This window comes from Desmodus rotundus, chromosome 3, assembly GCF_022682495.2.
Source record: "Desmodus rotundus isolate HL8 chromosome 3, HLdesRot8A.1, whole genome shotgun sequence".
Taxonomy (NCBI): Eukaryota; Metazoa; Chordata; class Mammalia; order Chiroptera; family Phyllostomidae; genus Desmodus; species Desmodus rotundus.
Window position 1 is genome coordinate 20,604,756 of NC_071389.1, and position 17,537 is coordinate 20,622,292.

General features: G+C 48.4%; 1 protein-coding gene and 2 long non-coding RNA genes across 6 annotated transcripts in view; 2 read left to right on the forward strand and 1 right to left on the reverse strand.

The window, feature by feature from the left end:
* Positions 1 to 10,150, forward strand: part of AZIN2 (antizyme inhibitor 2) — a 23,591-nt gene extending 13,441 nt beyond the window's left edge. For both annotated transcript variants that reach the window (XM_024554785.3, XM_071220872.1), the window contains 3 exons: positions 1,006 to 1,118; positions 7,448 to 7,662; positions 9,670 to 10,150. In XM_024554785.3, the coding sequence (XP_024410553.2) occupies positions 1,006 to 1,118; positions 7,448 to 7,662; positions 9,670 to 9,808 (467 nt within the window). In that variant the 3' untranslated portion in view covers positions 9,809 to 10,150. The remainder of the gene's footprint in view (positions 1 to 1,005; positions 1,119 to 7,447; positions 7,663 to 9,669) is intronic.
* Positions 1,112 to 17,537, reverse strand: part of LOC123479140 (uncharacterized) — a 21,845-nt gene continuing 5,419 nt past the window's right edge. Inside the window, exons 3-4 of one of the 2 annotated variants that reach the window (XR_006654671.3) lie at positions 16,962 to 17,109; positions 1,112 to 1,813 (exon numbers count right to left, since the gene is read on the reverse strand). This is a non-coding gene — a long non-coding RNA (uncharacterized lncRNA). Of the gene's footprint in view, positions 1,814 to 9,958; positions 10,792 to 16,961; positions 17,110 to 17,537 lie in introns of those variants that run through there. The other variant, XR_006654670.3, reaches the window with a different exon arrangement.
* Positions 13,448 to 17,537, forward strand: part of LOC139440785 (uncharacterized) — a 22,434-nt gene continuing 18,344 nt past the window's right edge. For both annotated transcript variants that reach the window (XR_011650957.1, XR_011650958.1), the window contains exon 1: positions 13,448 to 13,676. This is a non-coding gene — a long non-coding RNA (uncharacterized lncRNA). The remainder of the gene's footprint in view (positions 13,677 to 17,537) is intronic.

Consider the following 17,537-nt stretch of genomic DNA (forward strand, 5'->3'; position numbering starts at 1 on the left):
GTGGGGAATCTAGAAACTGTGTCTTTGCTTTACGGAAACTTCCAATCAAGTTGCCTCATCCCCAAGACACTTATTTAACATCTTGTTTTCCTATGCATGCTCATATTTTATGAAGCTTAAAATAAAAAGAACCTTAGGTAGAATAGATGCTTTTTAACTGTATTATACGGATGAGGAAACTGAGAACCAAAGCAAATGCAAGTGAATTGCTTAACAGCTAGGAGGCAAAGCCTGCATTTGATCCCATGTTTGTCTCCTCTCCTATATACAGCCTCTTGCTCACCCTACTGCATCTCATGACAATGAAAATAATGAATGACAACATCCATTTGTCCAAGCCCACTTTACAGATGACAGATGTAGGCATGGAGAGGTTGAGTAACTCACCCGAGATCACACAGCTGATGAGGGGCAGTGCTAGGATTCAAGTTCAGGCTGGTCTGACTCAAGTGTCTCTGCCCACACTGCTAATATCATCACTCTTCCCTGCCCTTCCAGAGAGATCCGTGGCCGGGCGTCCCACAAGAGAATCCATGTGGAGGGGTGGTGGGCTTAAGGTAGAATGTCTCTGTGGGTGTGTGAGTGTGTGAAAGGCGTTCTTCTGGCCTCCTTTATAGATCTGGGGAATTGTCGTCTCTGGTCCCAGCAGCAGATCTGGCTTCTCACTCCAGTTCCTGCGCTGCCCCAAGGCTGTGCCTCTGAGCACGTGGCTTAACCTCTTGGGGGCCTGAGTCTGGGTGGACTGCTCTTCTGCCTTTGCTGGGGCCTCAAGAGGCTCAGTTGCAGGCGAGGCGTGTGTCTTGGGCAGGGTTTCTCAGCCACAAGCATGAGTGTTTCCAGGAAGGCGGTGACCCTCGTGTCACAGGAGGGCGCAGGCGCCAGCCCATAGCTGAGGCAGAGGCAGCCCTTCACTTCAATAGCCCATTGTCCCGGTGGAGCCCACCGTTGTGCCAGCTCCCCTCCATCTTGCTGCTTGCCCTGCCACGGGCCCCTCCCCCCCTGCAGATGAGACCGGTTCTATCCCCAAGACCTTCGTGTACCACCTGGGCGAGGGCATCTATGGACTCTTCAACTCGGTGCTGTTTGAGAAGGCCTGCCCCACCCCCACCCTGCCGAAGGTGAGCCACTGGGGCCTGTTTCCCATTGTGTGGGTGTGTTTAAATAACATTTTTTGGTGTGCTGTAATCTAATTTTATTTATTTATTTATTTATTATTAATCCTTACCCAAGGACATGCTTATTGATTTTAGAGAGAGAGGAAGGGAGGGTGAGAAAGAGGGAGGGAAACATCAATGTGAGCGAGAAACATCTTTTGGTTGACTCTTGTATGCACCCCCCCTGGGGACCAAACCCACAACCTAGGCCAGTGCCCCAATCGGAACTTGAACCTGAGGCCTTTCGGTTAATGGAACGATGCTTCGACCAACCGAGCCCATCGTCCGGGGCTGCTGTCTAATTTTTAAAGAGTGAAGCGTATTCATTGTAGAAAATAGGCAACAAGGACGAAGGTGATCGCCCGTAATCCCACTCCATACAGAGTTTTTGAACATTAGATTTCTTTTTCAGTCTTTAAAACACGTGTTACGCTTTCCCCCCATCAGGTTGGGGTCATATTGTTTTGTAGCCTGCTCTTCCTCACTTAATATGGGGGTGGCTCTTTCCACGCTGCTAACTGCCCCTGGGCGGCCTGCCTCTGGTGACTGCAGAATAATTCGGCGGATGGCACTGCGGTGGTTGGCCGTCGGTTCCCTGTTTGTGAGCACTGTGAGTGCATCTTGACATCCATCTCTGATCATTGCTCTGAGGGAAATTCCTAGAAGCAGGAGAAACAGTTCCTCTTTAACGGGTTTTCCCGTGTTAATAGGGGACAGGAACTCACGAACATTCTTCCGTGCCTGTGGATCCAGCCCGGGTCTCCCACAGCACCAGGGGCATCTCTGAGGGGAAAGAAAGTCAGACCGGCCCTCCTATTTTCACGTTCCCAGGACTTTGTTTGTGTGGCCCCTCCTCCAGAAGGAGACTTAAGTGCCTAACCAGCACCCAGACCAGCGAGCTTTCAATATGTGTCTTTTGTCCTTTCCTCTCGGTCCCGTCTGTCCGTCTGTCAAGGCCCAGTCGGTCGTTCACTCCTCCTTGTAGCACTTGCTGCCCCTCATCTGCGGGGGGCAGAGGGAGCCCCTCTCCCTCCTCCAGGCACCCAAACTGGATGGGCCCTCATTATATGGTTGCACTGTATTGTTCAAGGTTGGCTGTGCTCTTGGAAAACAAAGTAAAGCAAGAGAAGAATGAAAACAAAATTCAGGACACTGGCTACCTCAGGAGGGGTCAGGGAAGGGGCATGTCACTGGGTGGGCCACACAGGGGTTTCAGAGATACTGGAAATTTCATATTTTTTTAGCTGGGTAGTGAGTACAGTGATATTCATTTTATTGTTGTTTCCTGTATCTTACCCATGACACAACGTCTTTTGTATGGGTTAAGTATTTAACAAAAACTTGAATCTGTCATCGTTTCTTATTAATAGTCTTTGATAGTCCCATGTTTCTTTTATCACACTGTTTCTAGCGTTTAGAAAAAAACATCTCAGGGATTTTAATTAGTAGTAGTTTATTTCATCTATTTATTAACTTGGAAAGAATTCTCCTTTTTATTTTACTAAGTTTTTTCAGCTAGGAGAGGTAGAGGTCTTGTATTTTATTTCTCCCATTAAAGTTTTATTATTTCCTTTGAATAAGTGTTATTGTGGCCCAAGAACATCCAAGAACTTGATAACTTAATACTTTCATTACTGTTGTGAGTGGGAATGTTGCCTTGTGTTTTGAGCTGAGTGAGACACTGGCAAGCACGTGGGCACTCACTGGTTTCCTCTGATAGCCACACCTCTCCCCTTTGAACTTTCCGGAGGGGCAAACATGTTTTCTGCAGTGTGATACTGTATTTCTTCATTTTCTACATATTATGCCCTTTTTGTTTCTTTTTCCCCTAATAGCAATTGCCAGAATTTCTCGTTATATATAAAATAGAAATGATGACAGAAAGCCTCAGACTTGGAGTCAGAAGACATGGGTTCGAGTCCTGGCTCTGCCATATACTAGCTGAATAACATTCGGCAAGTTCCTTAATCTCCCTGAGTCTTGTTTCTCTTGTTTCTTCATCTGGAAAATGAAGGGGGTTGAACTTTAATTACTAAGGTTGATTCTGGTTCTGAAATGAGGCTATTCTAGTGTATCTCCATTAAGTTAGCCTTATCTCCTTATTGTAAATACTCTTCGTTGTGGGATTTTGTTTTGTTTTATGTGTAGTTTTAATCAAGAATAGATGCTACAGGCCAATGAATGCCATGTTATGTACAGAGAAAATTACATTTGAACTGTGGGTCTTTAAAATTTTTCCACGTTATAATGAAGCCAGTGATTGACTTGTTCCTATTGTCCCGCCTTCCACGTGAGGAATATGAGTGGGGATTTGGTGAGCCAGGGATTCATTTTGGACTTTTACCTCTGTGTTCACAAGTGAGATTTTGACTACAGGTTTGGTTCTTTTTTTTTTTTTTGAGATATCCAAATCAAAATATCAAATAAGCAATTTGAGAACTCTAGAGTTTAAGAGAGATAAGTTGGCGATATAAATCTGTGTCTTCATTAGAGATGGTATTCAAAGCCATAGAATGTAGACGGTCTTCTCAGCAAGGGAATTAGTGTGGAGAAGTCCACGAACAACTCCTTGGGAAAAGAAGAGGAACCAGCAAAGACTGAGAAGCAAGACGTCACTGCAAAAGCTAAGAAAGAGGTCCCAGAAGGAAAAGCCAGCCCTGTCAAACAGTCCTGAGGGGCAAGGAGGAAGAGGATTGGCCCTCTCTCTCCGTTATCACAGCTGGCCTTGCAGGACAGTTTCAGTGGAGTAGCAAGTGCCGATCAGCGTGCTTTAATTGTGAGCAGTAGGAAAGCTGGTAGAGAGAGCTCTGTTGAGGAACTTCATAAAAAGAAACAGTAACTGGAGACATAAGTGACCTGAGATCAACCAGTCCTCAGTCATGTAAAATATAAGGTTTTTTAAAAGTCCATCTAATTCTCTTGCACTGTTTTAGAACAAGCTAGGAAATCCCACAATGTTATCTCTCAGTTGTATCTACCTACCAGCACTTACTTGGCAGCCTAGAATTTCAGCTGATAAAGGGACATGGGGCATTTAGTTGTTAGTGCTAAGACATTGCTGGAGGTATTACACATATTAGCCAACCAGGAAAGAAACTTGCCCCAAGCTGCCTCCGTATAGGGTGCGCTGGAGAAAATGCCAACTTCAGACTTACTTGTGGCTTGCTGTTTTCTTTCCTTTTTGTGTGCTGCCCTTGTTCATCTCACTTTTCCATTTTAAATATTTGTGTACGCTTTATGTAGTATGGGAATTATCCATTTATTCTTTAGCAGTTGGGAAATTACATCAGGGCCATGGGCCGTCTTAAATGTTTGACCTTGTTTCTTCCGTGGATCCACTCAGGTATTGGCAGCCAGTGGGGTGCAACTGGCAGGTCCCTTGTCTGGGACTACGCAGTGTTCTGCTGCTAACTCCCTCCAGAACTTAGAGCAGGCCCCTTCCCCTCTCTGACTTGTCTCATCTGTAAAATGGTCATTACAAAAGGCTTCCAGATGAAGTGTGGAGTAGTGGTGGGCATGCTTTGTAAACTAGAAGCCCCCTGCCCTCTCTTGCAGAGGGGGGCCCCGTAGCAGCCTAGGTGGCTTGTATTTTTACAGGCGTTTGTCCATTTCCGTTCAGTTTTTGAACTCATAAAGGGAGCTGACTTTCGAGCTTCTTGCCACTCTGTCCTTCATGTACTCACAACTGTAAACCTACTTTTGCACCACGCTGTGTTTTGCAGATTTTAAAAAATGGCTTTAAATAGCAAGAGGGTAGCTTTCCATTATTTCTTGTAAAGTTGTAAAATCTTTTTCCCACTTATTTAAAAAATTTATGCCACTAATAAGAAGTGAGGGAACTCTAACATAACTCAAAGTTGTTGGGTTTTTTTTTTTACTTTACTGTAGAAGAGCCTTTGAAATCTCTTTTTTCAAGGATTCTTGTTGGTACATTTATGTAGCATTCCTCCCAGTCCCCAATACCATCTTTAATAGCTAGCTTAACATTTTTTTACTGATTAGAGCTAAGGGAAAGAATTCAGAGCAATTGAGATTTACTTATTAACAGAACGCTTATAAACAAGAATGTTAAGTTATATGAACAAGGCTATATGTTTGTCTCCCTTTCTAGCATGTGAGGTTCCTGAGCATGGGAACTTTGTTTTCTTTGCATTCACTGCTGCATCCCCAGCTCCTATATCAGAGCCTGGCACATAGTAGTTGCTCAATAAGTGTTTGTTGAATGAATGAATATAGGATAACTCTCATCCTTTTTTAAAAATTTATTTTTAGGGAGAGGGGAAGAGAGGGAGAAAGAGGAAGAGAAACATCGATTGGTTGCCTCTCTCATGTGCCCCAGCCTGGGACCATGCCTGCAACCCAGGCATGTGCCCTGACTGGGAATCAAACCAGTGACCTTTAGCTTTGCGGGATGATGCTGAGCTATGCTGGGCAGGGTCTCATTTTTGATGTTAATAAGATGTACATTTTTTTAAATTAATGAGACTAATGGCTTATTAATTTTTTGTCAAATATATGAAACTTGCTTATGGAACCTGTGGCTTTTCTTTCTCAATTTTGCCCATTCCTGCGGCTGGCTAAGGTATCAAAATGCCTTTCCTTCTTCCTCTGTTGGTCTTCTCCACTGCTTCCTTCTAGACTCTTTGGATGACTTTTATTCATGTCTTCTTTTTCTTTCTTTCTTGCTCTTTGTCTTTATTTTTTCACTCACGTATTTCCCATTCTTTCATTTAAAAGGTATTATTCAAAAAGCCCGTACTGTACGCCAGACTGCAGGCCATGGAGAAGAGGGGGGAGTGAGACTGTCAGGATCTCTAGGCTCATGGAATTTGTAGTCTGCAGGCACATTTCACAAATGCCCAATTATAAATCAAGGTTAATGCTATGGAGGCAATGTTTGGGGGTGTATAAAGTTTTAGGAAAGGCTTCCATGAGGTAGCGTTAACTCAGTTCTAAAGCAGGGGTCCCCAGCCTCCCTCCTCCCCATCCGTGGATGCTGCTTGCATTACCACCTAAGCTCCGCCTCCTGCCTCCCACCCCAATTCCAGGCCTGAGCTCTGTCTCCTTCTCTCATCCCCACCGCCCCCCTGGCCATGTCCCTCACCCCTTCAACCACAGTGGAAAAATTGTCTTCCACGAAACTGAAACTGGTCCCTGGTGCCAAAAATGTCAAGGACTGCTGATCCAAAGGGAAATTGGGGATTGGCAGGTTTGGGGCCTCAGGGAATAGCAAGGGGAAGGTTGGGGTTGGGGAAAGGAAGTAGGGTTCACTTGGGGAGTCCAGAGCAACCAGAATGACTAGAACAGTGAGTGCAGTGGAAAGTGGGGTGAGGGCCTTGAAGGGCACGGTCAGGATTCCCTCAAGTCCATCTCTCAGTCATGACTCCTGCTCTGGGGCCTGCCTGGCAGGGTCCCCCACTCCGAGACAAATTGCATTGGCGTCCTGGTTGTCTGCAAATGGTCTGTGTACCACATTTCTTTTCTGGATTTTGGAATTAATTTAAGAAAAATATTAAAATTTATTGTAATTGGTAGTCGTGTCTTTGGGCAAGTCACTTAACCTCTCAGAGCCTCGGTTTCCCTGAAATGGGAATAATTATGTCTACCCCGCGGGGCCCTGTGTGACCTCTGCCAGGTCACTGTGTGGTTGCTGGAGGTGTTCCTCACTGGACTGAGGGCCCGAGGGAGGGCGGGTCTCACTCACATGTGTACTTCTGCCTCTTGTGACCGGGCCTGGTATGGAATGAGAGGTCTGGGAGGCCTTCACGGAACAGGATGCCCCAGGGTGGGGCCAGGGGACAAGCTCGATTTGAGGAACGGGGAAAGGCTGCAGAGGTGCGGACACACCTAGGGTCTGAAAAGTGGCAGATTTGCCAGGAAAGACTGAAGCAGAGAGGAGGCAGCGGTAACAATGACAGCGCTATCTTGCTGGTCCTTGCCATGTGTCAGACACTGTTCTAAATGCTTTATGTACACTGATAGACCCCTTCAGTAACCTGTGAGGCGAAACCATTATCATTCCCATTTTACAAATGAGCAAACTGAGGCACAGAGGGAGTAAGAATCTTGCCGAAGGTCACATAGCTAGCGAGTGTTGGAACCTGGATTTAAGAGGCACTGCGGCTTCAGAGTCTAAGAGGCACCTACAGCAGAGAAGTGGGAGGGCCTTAAATGCTAGGCTCAGAGACCCATCCAGTCCTCATCCTATTGGCTGTGGGGGAGGGAGGGAGGGAGTGATAAGCTGTGAACAGTATGCCGGGGAGAGTGAATGTGGTCATTGCTCTCTCTTGCAGAAACCATCCACAGAGCAGCCCCTGCACAGCAGCAGCCTGTGGGGCCCGGCGCTTGATGGCGGTGACTGTGTAGCTGAGGGCCTGTGGCTGCCGCAACTACACATAGGGGACTGGCTGGTCTTTGAGAACATGGGCGCCTACACCGTGGGCATGGGTTCCCTCTTTGGAGGGACCCGGACCTGCCGCATCACCTACGCCATGTCCCGGGTGGCCTGGTAAGTGGGGCCTGCTGGGAAATGGAGTGCGGGGAGGAGACGGAGCAGGCTAGACATAAGCAATGACGGAAACCTGAGATGTGAGACCCTGCTTCTGTGACATCCAGCTTGACTAGTAGCTCTTGGCTGCCGATTCCAAGTGAGGCCTGTGCTCAGCACTGGGCTGTGGCCATGAATGAGGCTAAGCTTCTCTTGAGAAGCTCAGAGCCCATGAGAGACAGAGAAACAGACAGGACTCCTGCTACTTCTGTGCTGGGTGGAGAGGGAAGGTTGCAGAAGCTTAGATTCCTCCCTGGGGCCCAGATCCACGTCACTGAGGAAGTAAAGCCTGGGAGATGAGGGGGAGTTAGGCAGCAGGAGGCGGAAAGGGGTTCCAGGAAGAGGGCACAGGGAGCGAGCATTCTGCCTTCTTGAAACTATGTGAGGTGGCTGTGGCTGGGGAAGGGGCGGGGCTGGGTCTGAGAAGGGCCTTGGAGGCTGATGAAGGGCTTTCAGCAGCAAGGGGGAAGCATGGACTGGCTTGAAGCAGGGGAGTGACGTGGTCTGACTTGGATTTTAGAGACTGCTCTAGCTGCTGTGTGGATTCAGGGAGGACGGGGGTGGACTGCATGGGGCCGACCAGTCGAGTGGCTGCTCTGTGACCCTGGGGAGATGTATGCTTGCTCAGCCTCCACCTTCCCACCTAGAGAATGAGCCTGACGCTGGCCCTGCTGGCCTCACCAGGCCAGCGCTGGGATCTAGTGAGGCAAGAAGGTGAACGAGATGGGAGGAAAGCTGTTTGTTAAACAGTTCTATCAGGATTGATGATTATTTCCTTCTGACCACACAAAACTCCGTGGGACCAGTGTTATCACACACAGGTCACTTGGGTGAGGTCACGCAGGTGGTCAGCAGTGAAGAGCACCACCCCTTCTGGGGCTGGGGAGATGGCTGCGGAGGGCAGGAGCGTCTGCCCTCTCCACCGAGTGAGTGCTCACTCTGTGCCAGCGTCACCGCTGGGGCCCCCGGCACTAACCCCCTGCCCTGCTGTAGTCGAAGGAATGGCACCGAAGCAGGTCTTGAACCCTGTTGTTATCAAGGAGAAGTACATTGTGCTATGGGATTCAGCAAAGTCTCCCCTGAGGTTTGTTCAGTCGCTGAAGCTGGGACCTGAAGACTGAGGAGGAATTAGTGAGGGGCGATGATGCAGGCGGAGGGACAACTGTGTGCACAGGCCTGGGGCACATGCAAGCCTGAAAGGCGGCGCAGTGCTGGCACCTCGGAGGTGAGGATGGGCGTGGTTGGAGGGGCCAGCTGGGGCCAGATCACATGGGGCCTGAGCGCAGGGAAGGTGCTGGCAACTCAAGAGCAGGGATTTGCTGTTTGGAAAGATGGCCCCGGACCAGATATGTCTGGAGGAGGCAGGAACAGATCAGGGAGACTGTGTTCCCGGCTAGAGACGGTGGTGGCAGCGGGAATGGAGAGTGTGCGCACCTCTGGGTGTGGGGACAGGACTCCCAACTTGTGGCTGATCAGATGGTGGAGCTGTGTGTCAACATGGGTAGGTAGGAGGAGAAAGAGTTTGTGGGATTTTTTGAATGGGGAAGGAGATGATTTTTTTTTTTAAGTTCCAAGCTTAGAGTATAAAGAATGTGGGAGAGTTGGGTGGAATCCTAGTTCTACTACCTTGGGCAAGTCACTTCTCTGCCTCAACTTCTTCCTCATCAGTAAAATGGGGATGATAATGCTGCCCTTAGAGGTTTGGGGGAGTATAACATTAGCATAAGTAAAGCGCCTGGCACATAGTAAGTGCTCAATAAACATGGGTTCCTTTCCTTATAGGGGGGTTGGACTAGAAGGGTTGGGGAAGAGGGGTCAGCAGGCCTTCCCCTGCCTGAGGCTGGACTCCGGGGCCCAGGTACGACCCCTACACCTGATGAGGCCAGGTCTTCTAGTGCAGGGCCATCAGGAGTCCCAGCCTGTGGGGTCCCATGCTGGTGGCCTCTGGTACCTGTCTCTCATCCACAGGGAAGCACTGCGAGAGCAGCTGCTGCCTGCAGAACAGGACGGGGACACTGAGGGTGTGTGCAAGCCTCTGTCCTGCGGCTGGGAGATCACAGACACCTTGTGCGTGGCCCCTGTCTTCACCCCGGCGAGCATCATGTGAACGGGCCCCATTCCCCTGGGAGAACTCCAGCAGGGCCACAAGGATGCCTCTGGGAGAGGTGGGGAAGGTGGCAAGCAGGGCACCCTCTGGCCAGGACTCTGGTGCTTGCTCTGCTGCCCCCCACACTCCACCTGCAGTGTTTCTGCCCTGTACATAGGACCAGTCTTACACTCGCTGTAGTTCAAGTATGCAACATAAATCCTGTTCCTTCCAGCTGTGTCTGCCTCCTCTGCAGCGCAAAGGGCCTGGTCAGCCAGGTGAGGGGTGTTCTTGGGGTTTCCCTTGGTCTCCTTCCCACTTTTGTAAATATGAAACAAATAAATATTTAGGTTTTTTAATACTCCAGTAGAATCTGGAAGTTCACTTCAGCCCGGGCTAGGCCAGCAGCGAGATTTCCCACCCTGCACTGAGGACCCCTGGCCTGTGCCTCCACCCTGACCTGGCTGCAGTCTGGGCATCTCATGCTGGCACCAGCTTCTCGGACTCATCTCTCTCCTCTCCACAGGCCTCCATGCCCCGTGGCATGAGGAAGGATGGGCTGGGAGGGGCTGAGGACAGGTCAGAGTTGCTTCCCTTCAGCCGTGGAGCTCAGCTCATGACTGGGAGTGGCCTCTGGGTGAACCTGGCACCCAGCCTAGGGCCTGACCCAAAGCAGGGCAATGGAGTTTTTGACACAGCTTTGGAAGTTCACACCAAAGATAAAGAGCAAAGAGATGGGCTTAGAGGAGACCATGCACCCTCACCCTCCTTGCAGGTCTGCAAGGCAATGAGAGTGATGCCGACACGGGGTGGTTGGTTTTGGTAACTGACGCAGTCACTGTTAGAACAGGGCTGCCACGTCCAGTGCAAGGGCCCTGATGCTGATGTAGAAGTTTGTTGTCAGGACAAAGGCCCCTTCACGCTGTGAGGGTCTCAGGCTAAGCAAAGGAGTTCAGATTTTAGTGTTCCCTCAGCTGCAACAGACGACCCAAAAGATTTTCCTTCTGCATTAAAAAAAAAATGGAGATGTAACTCACATACCTTACAATTCACCTCAAAGTATAAAACTTGGTGGTTTTTAGTATAGAGTTTGTACAACCCTTACCACTTTTTTAATTCTAGACATGTCCATCACCTCAAAAAGAAACTCATCAATAGTCACTCCCCATTTTCCCCTCCCCTAAGCTCCCGAAAACCACTAATCTACTTCCTACCTGTCTATGGATCTCGAAAGGGAATTACTTGAGCACCTGTTGATCCCTTACTGTGGCCATGCTCCGTGGTAGGCAAGGTGATGCAGAGACGAGTTGAGTTCTTATGCACAGAGGGCCTTGAATAACAGCCAGGAATTTGGATGGAATTCTGCAGACAGTAGGGAGCCCTATTGCACTTGGAGCAGAAGCGCAACAGAACCTTTGAGAAGACAATTGAAAGTGTATTCCAAATGGGCAGAGGGAGGAGACCTGGGTGGCTGGTGGTAGCATGCACTTCCTTCACCCCCCTCCTGGTTAAGGAGGGGCTAGCTAGGGAGCCTGACGGGGGTCTGAGGAACACAAGTTGTCATCTCTATCCACTCCTACTCAGGAGGAGGATGGTGGCTCTGTGGGTCAGTGTCGTCCCTCCCCTTGGAAACCCAGCTGCCCAAGACAGCTCATTCCAGCTGTAAAGGGACCATGGGGGAGACAAAAGGATGGCCGCTCCCACTCAACTCGTTGCTCCATTTTAAACCCTCTTCCTGGCACCTCTGGGATGAGCAGCTAAGCCTGAAAAAATTCAGCCAGCAAAATTATCCAGTGCAGCCTCCTAGCAGTCAGAGGAACCTTTTCGTGACACATGAATCCTATCTCATCAGTCCTCTGCTGAAGACCCTTCAGTTGATTCCTCCTGTGATGCCAAGAAAGGCTGAACTGCCTGAGACCTCTGCCCACCCCTCCCGTCTTAGCTCACGCTACCTTTTTTCTCACCGTGCTCCAGCCTACGGCCTCTTTTCAGCTCCTCACACTTAACCAGCTCTTTCCTGCCTCCAGACCTTTGCCCTGGCTGTTCCCTCGGCCTAAGTAGCTCTTCTTCCAGCTTCTCCAGGGTTGGCTCATTCTCATCATGAAGGCCACCACTTAAATGTCCCCTTCTTAGGAAGGTCTTTCCTGAACACCCTATTCAAGGCGGTTCCCCACCTAGTTATGTGGAGTTACATTGAACAGGAATTACCTTCTGAAGACAATACTTAAGGCAAGAAACACATGGCCAATGGTACCACTAAACATCCCTTTGAAAGCTATCATATTGGAGGTAGTACATCACTTCTTCTGTTCCTCTAATGAGCCAGACACATTTCCTCACAACCCTAAATACCCTCACAATTTCTCCCCCTACCCCTTCAAGTCTTGGCTCAAACGTCACCTCAGCGAGGCTTTCCGGACCGTCCTCTTCACAACTGTCACTGTCCCACTCCCATCTCAGCACTCTATAATCCCCTTAGTAGCCCTAACTCCCCCTCCCAACAGATCACCATTTGGCATACATTTTATTTAGAATGAAACTCTTTTTTTTTTTTAGAATGAAACTCTTAAGGGCAGAAGTTTGTTTTGCTCTGTGTCCACAGTGCCTAGAACACCCCCCTCCAAAGACATTCAATAAATAACCGCTGACTGAATCTTTCAGGTCTTTGGCTGGGGTCTCTCTCCCTTTTCTTTTGGTTAGTATTTATTTCTTTGAGCTTTCATAGCATTCTGCATATACCCACATTAAAGAACGGTTGAGTACAAAGTATTATAATTTTCCTCTATACTTGTTTTCCTGCAAATCTTAATAATAAAAAAAAAGACAGTTTCTCCTACTTGCCTGGGTTTGTGCTTGGCACAAAGTAAGTACTTATTGTCTTGCATAAACTAATCTTGGAGTGGGGGTGGGAGGGGTACCCCTGAATCCTCGGGGGTGGGTATCTGGCCCGCTCTCAGCTCCTGAACAGCAGCCTAGATAGATCTTGCAGAGGGAAGACCACTGGCCCAAAGGGGCTGTGGGCCCTTCAGGCCACCTCAGGATTACACCTAGGAAAAGCATACAGCTACGTTCCAGTGAGCCTTAGGTGGGGAGGCATGAGGACGTAGCAATAGCTCTTTCTGCTCTTCCACTCAGCTGGGTGACCCTGACCTAAGAATGCCATGCAAAATACAGGACGCATATATGGCTCATGCAATATTTGGAATATTCTCATAGTAAACCATTGTTGTTTAGTTGAATTAAACTTCAACTATTCATCCTGTATTTGCTAAATCTGGCAACCCTGCCTACCCTGCAAGTTCCGGTCTCTCTCCTGGTTTTGATTTTCCCATGTGTGCACTATGAGTATTTCTGACTTCCAAACCCCGCAAGGGGCCGTCCCGCTGCTCTGAGGAGTCGAGTGCAGGGGCGCTGATCTGAGTGAGTACGAGCAAGCCCCTCTGTCTAGGACCTCAGGTTCCTCATTCGACCACTTGCGAAACGAGGACTGGAAACGGTACTCTTTACTACCGCTTCTTGAAGCCTACATCACTCGACTTCCAGACGCCAGAATCCTCCCCGAGACTCACACGGCGGAGGATTTCCGGTAATGTGACGTCACTTCGTGTCCGAGTGTTTCCTGGGTTTCGAGCCACAAGCTCTTGCGCCCTCTGCCGGCCAGGAGGAGGATCTGACTTTACCAAACAGTGAAAAAAGGCAGCAGAATCCATTGGTTGAAAGACGGAGATGCAGCTCTCCGACTTCACCAGTGGAAAACCGAACTTTCGCCGAGGGCGGGACTCCCACGGGAATTGGGAGACCTCATTTTGCGGTAGCGTGGGAAAGAGAGAGGCTTCTCACGGCTAGAAAGGCCCAAAGTAACACCGGAAGTCGGACCCTTGCTCACCAGGTACTTCCGCTTCAATGTAACATAGCAGGGGGGGGTCCCAGGTTAAAAGGAGAGCTGTGCGTTTCTAGGGTGTTTCATCTCCGGGGTCCCCCTCACCCATCCATGTCATACCCGAGAGGAGTCACCTGATTTCACGCAAAAAATTCTGGGTCTTTGAACGAATTGTTTACCTGGAATTCAAGATGCGTTACATATTTAAATAGAGGACTTGCTGTGTGCCAAGCCCTGCCATCGCCCTTCTCTCGAATTATTTCACTTAATTCACACGACTCTGTGAAGGGGATATTATCACACAAATTCCGATCCCTCCCTGCCTGTGGTGGAATGCTGTGTTTCCTGCTGCAAGACTGTGCCACAGTTCCTGCATTTGTAAAATGGAGTAATAGTACCTACCTCATACTATTGTTCTAAGGATTAAATACGTTAACATATTTAGCGAGGTTAGAACAGCACATGACACATGCTACCCATAGTAACCACTTAAATTATTTCTATTAAAAAATTAGGAAACAGGTTTAAATGTGAAGTATCTTAACCTGGAACAGATAGTAAACAGTGGAGACAGGTTGCTGTTTTGGTTGCCAGAGAGGGAGGTGAAGGTATTTGGAATATAGTGGTGGGAAGGAGATGTAGGTGGGAACTTTAGTGAGGCGTGGCGGGGGAGGGCAACAATGATGATGAGAGATGTTCTTCTGCGTCCTAAGCATTTCTTGACTTCAAGTATCCCTTCTCTGTAACCCTGCTGCCACTGGGAAACTCCATCATCATCGTCTCTCATTTTCTATTTGGATTATTTCAACTCTGAATATCTCCCCATCTCTAGTCTTAGCTCTTGTCCGGCCCATTCTTTAAGTGGAAGTCAGAGTGATCTAACTACAATGGGGTTTTTATCACATTACTTCCTGGAGGGAGTCTCTTCACAGGACGCCCGCTTTTTTCACAGTGAAGCCATGACTTTTCAGCCAGGGCCTGAGTGTCTAGACCTGTGCTGCTCTTGATGTTCGCCACAAGCTCATTTGGCTCTGGAGCACTTGCAATGTGGCATGATTTGGAATGGGCCGTAAGTGTGCAGTACACTCCAGATTTCAAAGATCTAGCCCAAAGAGAAGAATATAAATATCACATTGACAGTTTTAAAATATTGATTATATATTGAAATGATAATATTTTGTATATGTTGGGTGAAATAAAATATATTATTCAATTAATTTCACTCATTTCTTTTTACTGTTTAAAATGTGGCTACTAGAAAATATAAAATTATATATGGCTCACATCAGACTTAAATTGGACCATGCTGACTAAACCTGTATACTCTGCCAGCTTCATCTCCATTCCTTTGAAGTTGTTTTAATTAAAAGTAACAGGAACTGACTTTGAAGGAAAATGAAAATTAGAAGTTTGGGGGATTGATTGCAAGGACCTTCTGAATCAAAGGAATTGTTGATTAACCAGACTGGAGGCCTAAACAGCAGAGTTCACAGACACTAACATGACTTGGCTCCATTTCTCGGCCTTCTGTTCCATATTTCAAATTCCCAGGAAGAGGGAATCTATCAGGTCTGTTTAAATCAGGTATGTCTAGCCCTGGCTGGTGTGGCTCAGTGGGTTGAGTGCTGGCTGGTGAACCAAAAGGTCACTGGTTCAATTCCCAGTCAGGGCACATGCCTAGATTATGGGCCAGGCCCCCAGTTGGGAGCCTGTGATAGGCAACTTACCGATATTTCTCTCCCTGTCTCCTTCCCTTCACCTCCTAAAGTAAATAAATAAAATCTTTAAATCAGGTATGTCTAGTCCTGGATCAGTGCACTATGGCTATGGAGAGCTCACTGTGAGCTGCCTACTGCACATTTCCCACTGTTCTCCAGCCGCTGTGATCCTAAAAGGCAGCATAAGCTCTCTAACCTCTAGGAGTCAGCAAACTTGTTCTGTCAAGGGCCAGGTAGTGAATATTTTATACTTTGCAAGCCATAACATTTCTTTCAAAACTATTTCACTGTGCTGTGTAGAGCAAAAGCTGCCAGATACAATGTATAAGTGAATGTAGTGACTTATGTATTGACATGCCTATGTTTCAATAAAACTTTATTTATAAAGTCAGGAATTAGACCAGAGGTTGCCAACTCTTATACTGTACTTTTTGTTCTCTCTGACTGGACTATCCCACCTCCCTTCAAGCAAGCTCCTAATCAACTTTCAGGTCTTGGTTTAGATGCCACTTCTTGAAAGCTTGCCTCAACCCTCCTCTCCTGGCTGTTTAGTGGCCTCTTTATGCTGCACAGACTTCTGTACCCCATCCAAGTGCTTCTTATACTCTGTTGGCATCATTCTGTTTCAACCATTACATTACTAGTCTGGGTCTCATTTGTTATAAACCCAGCACCTGGCATGCCTGGCTCATGGCACATACTTGGGTGTCATTGGGTGAGTGGAAGAAGGCATGAACCTGTGGCTGGCAGACAGAGCAGATGACCTGAGATCTTAGGGCAGTGGTGAGAATTCTGGGCTTTTGTAATAGCTGTGTGAGACCCACTTTCTCACTCTGAACCCCAGAGCTCAGGCAGTAGATAAGGGAGAAGGGAGGTTCCAGGCTGGACAGGAGTCCAGGGCCCTGGCAGTTTCCATATTAGCCAGGCTTTGCCTGCCAGGGGCTTTAGGGCCATGTTCCCCACAAGAACATGTACTAAGCTGAAACTCCATGACCTCAGGAATGCACAAGTAGTATGAGTGTTTTAAGATATGAGAAGTGGAAAATTCTAAGGACTCTTAAGTCCTGGATAATGTGATAAGCCTCGCCTGAACTGAGGTAAAACCAGAAGGGCTCTCATCCAGTTCCTGGAGGAGGATGTCTTGCTTCTTAGTAAGGTTCCCTGCGGAGGCCCCATCGGGCTGGGGGTGGTGGGCCTAGGGAGGTGGGGGTCAGTGTGTGTGGCCAAGGACGGCCTTGACCCACAGTCACTCAGGGCCACAATTACAGGGGTTCAGAATGGGCTTCCTTGACCCAAGGGATTGGTGAGTTACCATCCAACAGACCCTGGACACGGGTACAGGGGACTCTGAGGTCACACAATGTGGTTGTGGCCACTGTAAGGCTTTATTCAGGTCAGCACGTCATCTTTTCTTGCCTCAAGAGAGTAAGGAGAGTTTCTCCTTTTGTCTGAGGGGCTATGTGTCACACCTGTGGGCAATACAGATGGAACAGGGCTTTTCTTGAGTGTTGTGCACAAGGACACTAAGAGTAATACAGAAATGGAACTCTGTCCGTGTGGTCCTTGAGTGGCTTACCTGGGCCCTCATTGGGATCGAGGGCTGGGACCGGTGACCCGAGACCACCGGCGGCATGTCTTCCATAAAATGCAGCTGACAACCAGCAGGGTGGACGAGGAGAGCAGGGTTGGAATGATGATCACTGGAGCCTGCAAGCTGCCCACATCTGGCAAAGGGATGGAGACGTCAGGGCAAGGGCAGAACTGCTTCCCTGGGGTAGGCTGTCCCTGTCGTCAGCAGACATAGCTCACACAACATTGGGGTCCCAAGTCTGGAGGGGGCATGGTGCAGGGCAAGACCATGCTTGGAGGCAAAGATTGAGTGACCTTGGGCAAGTGGCCAATAGTCCTTTCCCCACAGTGTTTGGCACTTAGAAGATGCTTGGTACGTGGGAGAGAAGTGATATTAGTAACACCAGGGTCTTTATAGGCCTTGTCTTATCCAATCTGGCAAGCTGCCATTGCCATTACTATTTATCAGATGGGGAAGCTGCAGTACAGAGGCTGGTTTATCTGAGGTTAAAAAGTAAGGGATGTGGACAGGATTTGAACCCAGGTCTGCATGCTTCCAGGATTCATGCTGTCCATGTGCTTC